General features: G+C 41.3%; 1 protein-coding gene across 2 annotated transcripts; it reads left to right on the top strand.

Moving 5' to 3' along the window:
• The first annotated feature begins 4,463 nt into the window (after nucleotides 1-4,463).
• LOC145125203 (uncharacterized) lies at nucleotides 4,464-7,104 on the top strand. 2 transcript variants are annotated; one of them, XM_079060699.1, is made up of 5 exons: nucleotides 4,464-4,916; nucleotides 5,060-5,197; nucleotides 5,329-5,394; nucleotides 6,145-6,255; nucleotides 6,584-7,104. In XM_079060699.1, exons 1-5 carry the CDS (start codon nucleotides 4,554-4,556, stop codon nucleotides 6,746-6,748), a joined length of 843 nt encoding a protein of 280 aa, XP_078916825.1. In that variant the 5' UTR covers nucleotides 4,464-4,553; the 3' UTR covers nucleotides 6,749-7,104. The 2 variants fall into 2 exon arrangements, with proteins under 2 accessions (XP_078916825.1, XP_078916824.1); XM_079060698.1 differs by having other exon boundaries at nucleotides 5,060-5,212.
• Nucleotides 7,105-7,376: the final 272 nt, after the last annotated feature.

Below are 7,376 nucleotides of genomic sequence, written 5' to 3'. Positions count from 1 at the left end.
TACGATCCGTACCAGATCTATCAGAAACTTAACTCCGAAGATCTCAAGCTCACATCCACGAATCAGATCAGACGCAAACACCGCATGCTCATTGGCTATGGAAACTCTCAGAGGTCGACTCAACGCCTCTCGTCGGATACTGATGTGACGACTAAATGCTAATGATACAAAGGATCGACTCGCACCCGAGTCAAATAACACCAAAGCAGGTACAGAACTCACAAGAAAAGTACCTATATATAATCACAATATAATCACATAATATCTCAAAAGAATATAATAAGAACACATACCAGCCACTACATCAGGCGCTACGCAGACCTCCTCCGCTGTCAGCTGAAAGGCTCTCTCACGAACCCTCGGTGTCTCGACCTTCGCTGGCCGAATCTCAGTAGTACGCACAGAAGTAGGTGCATATCCCTGGGCTGAACCCTGCACGAGCTGAGGGCACTCGGCCTTCCGGTGGCCGGTCTGGTTGCAATGAAAGCAAACCGAAAATCCCTTGGGGTAATCCTTCGCCATGTGCCCCTCCTTGCCGCATTTGTAGCAAATCCCCGAACGGCAAGAACCCTCATGACTCTTACCGCACTTCCCACAAGTGTGGCCCTTCTGGCCCCCAACTCTGGAATCAGCGGGCTTGGCCCGCTTCGTCGCCGGCTGCGACTGAACTGGTCTCCGATCCCTCCCCCGGGACTCCTCCTCCTCCTCCCTGGTCTGCAACGCGAGCTCAATCTCCCTCCTCCTGGCATTGGCCTGAAGCTCGGCCAATATCCTGTACGATGAGTTCGCCACGAACTCTCGTATGTCCCTCCTCAGTATGCTTAGATATCGGCTCACACGTGCCTGCTCAGTGGACACGTGTTCAGGGCAGAACATCGCCCTCTCATGGAACATCCTCGAAATCTCAGTCACTGATTCCGTCTTCTGCTTGAGAGATAGAAACTCCTGTGCCAAACGTTCCCTCTCCACTGGGGGAACATACTCGTCTCGAAACATCTGAACAAACCTCTCCCATGATATAGTCGCATGATCTGTGGGGGTAAAACCGGCTGTCACAAATTTTCACCAGTCCTTCGCTCCCAAGCGAAGCTGGTTCAGCGTGAACCGAACTCTCAAGTAATCGGGGCATGAACACGTGTAAAAACACCCCTCCACATCGGAGATCCACCTCATCGCAGCAATCGGGTCCTAAGTCCCATCAAACTCTGGTGGCTTGGCCCGCTTCGTCGCCGGCTGCGACTGAACTGGTCTCCGGTCCCTCCCCCGGGACTCCTCCTCCTCCTCCTTGGTCTGCAACGCGAGCTCAATCTCCCTCCTCCTGGCATTGGCCTGAAGCTCGGCCAATGTCGTGTACGATGAGTTCGCCACGAACTCTCGTATGTCCCTCCTTAGTATGCTCAGATATCGGCTCACACGTGCCTGCTCAGTGGACACGTGTTCAGGGAAAAACATCGCCCTCTCATGGAACATCCTCGAAATCTCAGTCACTGATTCCGTCTTCTGCTTGAGAGATAGAAACTCCTGTGCCAAACGTTCCCTCTCCATCGGGGGAACATACTCGTCTCGAAACATCTGAACAAACCTCTCCCATGATATAGTCGCATGATCTGTGGGGGTAAAACCGACTGTCACAAATTTCCACCAGTCCTTCGCTCCCAAGCGAAGCTGGTTCAGCGCGAACCGAACTCTCAAGTGATCGGGGCATGAACACGTGTAAAAACACCCATCCACATCGGAGATCCACCTCATCGCAGCAATCGGATCCTGAGTCCCATCAAACTCTGGTGGCTTCGTGTTGCTGAACTCCCAGAATAGCAACGCGTCACCTCCCTGAGGCCTAGCAGCGGCGACGGCTGCAGTGGCTGCGGCAACAGCAGCCTCAGTGATAGCAGTGTATCGCTCGTCGAACTTCTGAATCAAGGTGGTCTTGATAGACCCAAACATCTCTGGAATCTCTGCTCGGATAGCTGCAGCCACCTCCTCATGGATCATCCTCCGTATCTCATCATCACTACTCCCACTGCCTCCAGGGTTGTGGCGTGTCCCCACCATGATGTTTTTGAAACACAACACAAACTCATCAGAGACTCGTTCGAGCATACTCACACTCGACCACCTGCCCCTACTTGATCCTTAGCATCCAAAGGATTCTTACTTGGACTGCTCACTGATCCAGTGTTTCCAGTAGTACGGGCCCAATACTACCTTCCACACCACATCCGTGTTCACCCCAAGTCCTCCTCCTCGGATCCAATTAACATATGTTTATTGATTATAACATTGCTTTTCAATGCAATTAAATATGGAATCAAAGGAAGAAGAAAGATTACAAGCAAAATCTATAGCATGTTTTGATATTTTTTCAATGTTTAAACTTTGAGGACATCAAATTATTGGTTTTATATGTCTATGCATTATACAGGAAAGTAAAAAATATATAAAAATAGAAAAAGACCATAAACTGGTTTGACCCGACGGTTCAACCGGTTGACCCGTGAACCGGTCATCACACCGGGTCAACTAAAAACCCGGGTTTTAAAACATTGGATACGAGTTACTCCAACTACATATACTGTAACGACGTAAAATTTTCAAACAATTTTTCTCATTTTAAAACAAAATATATCTCATTTCATTATTCTCAAAATCACACGTGTCTCAAATGTCAACAAATAAAACATAAATCCCAGAATCATAAAACAATCTCTCGCCAGTGTGTACAATCATGTCGGTGCCTTGCCGCGATCCTCGGAACTATCTGAAACACATAACACATAACACATAACACGATAAGCATAAAGCTTAGTGAGTTCCCCAAAATACCACACACAGCACAACAGCCACTCAAGGCTATACTTAATAAGACCCTCTGGTCAATGTGTCTCAGTGGGACCCTCCAGCCCCACAACTCGGATGGACCCTCTGGTCCCTCAACTCAGCATCTCAATATAATACATGGTAAGCATATCACAAAACAAATAGCAGGATTTATCAATACACATCATATACACATAAGACCCGCTGGTCACACATAAGTTACCACTCAAGGTAAGTATAGTGAGAAGACTCACCTCGTAAGATGTCTAGTAAACTCTCGTGCTTGATATCCTCGATCTAGCCTCCGCCTAACACAATGATAATAATTCTAATCAATACTCTCTTTACATCCTCATCTCTAGAGAATGGGTAGAAGACCATTCTACCCCTCCCTGACCCCTCTTAATCAGTTTGACCAAACCCTAAGGTCAACTGAAGTCAACTCCAGTCAACGGTCCAATTTTGACCATACTCGTCGAGTGCACTCGTGTGACTCGGCGAGTTCATGCGTATCCTCTGAATCCTTCTAAGGCCTCACTCGGCTCGTCGAGTTAACCTCCCAACTCGACGGGTTACCACTGGTCACGAATCGCGGGGCAACCCGATCCGACTCGTCGAGTCCTCTCATGGGCTCGACGAGTTTCCTCCATGGCAATACTCATTTGACCTTCTAAGGTCAGATCTGTTTCTCTAACTTATAGATCTGGCCTTCTAGCACCCAAAAGTCACGTAAAGGTTCAATCTTTATGTCCATGCACCACACATCAAGCTCTATTTGACAAAATAACCCTTATAATGATAACTTAGGCTCAAAACTCTTATGGGACTGCATAAAGCTGGATGATTGGGACTCTCTGGACCTCTCAAGGTCCAGATCTGATGTTTATGCCTCGAAGGGACTTCACATACTCCATAACTCAACTGAAAAGGGGGAAAAGAAACCCTAGATTCATGAAATCTACTATTCATACGGAAATGGGCATGGATTCATACCTTAAGCAGCAACTTTGAATGAAATGGTAGAACATCTGAGCCCCTCAAGTCAGCCTAGCTTGAATCCCCTCCTTCTTCCTTGCAAGAATGCTCTAAAGTGAAGAAATTAGCTCCCTCTCTCTCTATGCTCTCTGGTTCGATTAGTGTCTCTCAAGGGTATGTGTGGCCGCAAATGAAGGCCATAAGGACCTTTAAATAGGTCTCAAACCCGGGGATTTAGGGTTTTCACTCCCAGCGCCTACTCGGCGAGTCTAGTCCCGGACTCGTCGAGTAGATCATTAAACCCACGTGGCCATCCCGTCCCTACTCGGCGAGTTATAGCACCAACTCGTCGAGTAGATCAATGAACCTCAAAAATAATTACTTAAAACAACATACCTGAGAATCCGGATGTTACATATACTTGGTCTAGCTACAAAAATCTATACGCACTTCCATGACATTTTTAGTAAATTTCTGCTGCCATATCACACAAAAAACTAATTTTACAAAAAAGAATTGCAAAAAATATTGTTATATGATAAAAATATTCGGTATGTGATAATGTAGTATCGGACCACTTTTATCTTTTGGTGACTAACCCAATTTTTTGCTATTTAGACTAACCCAATATATTTTGTGTTTATTTGCTTACACTACCTTTTGTTGTATCTAAAAAGAACCTTCTTTTACCATCATCACTTTCACACTCAAACCCCCCTCTCCATCTCTTCAACTTACCAGTCGGTAGTGTAGTATCAAAAATGCCGCAAAACGAGGCTGCGGCCCTTGACCCACTCGCCGGTGGAAGCTTTTCCCGGCTCCTCTTTTCCAACGTAGAAGCCGAAGACGCCGTTAAGATTCTGGGTCTTGATGATCACCACCGCCGCCACCACCTTGATAATACAAACGGCGGCGGTGCCGGTCATTTCGCATTTGGAGACAATCGAAAGCCACCGAAAATGCTGTGCTTCGGATCAGATTATATCAGCAGTAGCATCAATGGCGTCTCAGCGGTTTCATCAACTACTTATTCCACCACAACCATCACCGATGATAACAATAACTCATCGTCGCCGCCGTCTACTACCAACAGCACCACCACTTCTTTATCATCTAATTCCAATGTCAGTCACAGAACCTTTTCATTTCTTACATTTCTTGTCTTGTAACGTAAATTTTTTTTACTTTTTACAAGAGGACAAATTAAAAGCTTGTAGTATCTGATTCTTTGTTTTCTTTTATCTCACTTGTTTGTCTTTTGTTACAGATGAAAAGAGACATGCGTAGGGATTATTATCAGCCGATTATACTTCCAAATAGTTTCGCCGCCACCAGTGCCACCGCGTCTCCGGCGAGGAGCAGCAGCCGCAACTGTAAAAAGATGAGGACCGAAAAGACACCTCCGGTAAGCCATGCAAAGGTCTGACCTCACCATTAATTACCATTTTACTAAAATTATTAAAAAAAAAAAAATCACAGGCATCGATTAACTTCAAATTTTTTATTTTTTGGTTTTGGTTTTTTGGAAAAATACAGGTGAAGAAGGAGAAGCTTGGAGAAAGAATTGCAGCCCTACAACAGATAGTGTCACCTTATGGGAAGGTTAATATTTCTTTATCTATTAATTCTTTAATTTAATGTTTGAATTTGATTTCGATAAATGAAATTAGCTTAATTATATTAACATTTATAGTTTCTATATAATAAATTACTGTCATAAGAATGTGTGTAATTGGGGTTTGTGATAAGCCCAGACCCCACAGTATGGATGTTTGAGTGACTTCGTAAAAATCGTCAACTGTCTACTTTGACCAGAAGTCAAATATTTAATTTCGATATACTCATAATATCTTTTTAGTTGTATATATTAAAGTATTTAATATTGTTTATTTTACCTCAGTGTATTTACCTTCAATCCTAATTATGTGTATAATTATGAAAAGTTGGTGCACAATCGTTTGCATTTCATATTTATTTACAATTTTTTTTAAACATGATGTATATATGTTATAAGTATAAAAACATATAAAATCTTGTCCACTTATTTTATTTTGGTTATAATTAAACACAAGAAATTAACCGAAACCGTAAAATAAAAAGATATGTATAAAACTAGAAATCAAACAATCAAAACATGTTTAATTTTGTGTATTAGAATCACTTCACAAAAATAAATTATATACATCACAAGTATCCACAACTCATCAAATATAATGACGATTAATTTCAATATGCTTAATTAGAGCATTCAATTAGTGTTTGAATTACATATTGAACAACCTATAAATTTTTATCCATGTTATACTTATAAAATTTAATCGTGTTTAATTTTATTTTGTGCATTGCGCGCAGACAGACACTGCATCGGTGCTACATGAAGCCATGGGATATATCAAATTCCTTCAAGAACAAGTGCAAGTCTTGTGCTCTCCCTACTTGCAACGTCCCACGTCCACACACATCGTAAGTAATCCTAAAATCTATATTTAATTAGGATTTTTATATCAACATATATACCATTTTTCAAACAATTGTAAAATTAAATTCGTATAATGCATTGAACTCACAAAATTCAATAAAAACATATTTTAAAAAATAAAAAAGGTTTGTTTTAAATGGTCATTAAAACCAACATATTAAATGTCACTTTCGCATCCAACTATGGTTGCATTTAATCAATGCATTCAACTATTCTATTTATAAACCATGCATTCTGAATACCCAACATATAGTATCGAATCTACTTAACATTTCAATAACATGAAATGATTATATAAATGTGGATGAACAGGAAGGAGAAGAAGATGAAGATGGAGGTGAGAAGAAGAAAGATCTTGGGAGCAAGGGGCTGTGTCTGGTTCCTGTTGAGTGCACCCTTCATGTCGCAGAAAGCAATGGTGCTGATCTCTGGTCACCTGCCATGGTCAATCGCCATGATTCTTCAGTACTGCACTGAACCACCTGAATCAAGAAAACTTAACCACCTTTTTGATACTACAATGGCTGCTTCTCTCTCTAACTGCAGAAAATCAGACAGTTTTACAGTAGATCATGTCCTTTTTTGTATCTTTCTTTCTTACAGATTTGACCATGATCTTTTTTGTGTAGTTTCGGATATATATAAGTCAAACTCAAAGATTTCATAGTCAACCATTTTATTGGCACTGATTTCTTCACATTTTGGTAGTACAACGATGGACAGTTGGTTGGCGACCAGACCCTTTACGTCCACTTGTGCCTTTTGGCTAAATTTCAGACCTAATATTCGATGGAAACTTGTTTTTATCGTATAATATAAAAATCAATATTTGATGCTTGTAAACAATTTAATGTTGTTTTTATATGTAATATAGATGTAAATATAAACTTTTATAGTTTTTATGACTTATAAATATAATTCAAGTTATGTTTAGTAAATCAGACGTTTATTCTTTGTAAAACGAAGTTATTAATTAAAGTCTTATTCTTCAATTAAGAAAATATTTTGTTCCAATTAAAAACATTTTTTGTGATAATGATTAAGAAATATAATCATCAATAATAAATAAACTAAATTTGAGTCTGATTAAGACCTATGCTAGCAC

This window comes from Lactuca virosa, chromosome 7 (genome assembly GCF_052849685.1).
Source record: "Lactuca virosa cultivar CGN04683 chromosome 7, Lactuca_virosa_CGN04683_v6, whole genome shotgun sequence".
NCBI classification, from domain to species: Eukaryota; Viridiplantae; Streptophyta; class Magnoliopsida; order Asterales; family Asteraceae; genus Lactuca; species Lactuca virosa.
This window is presented reverse-complemented; position numbering and strand designations above follow the sequence as displayed.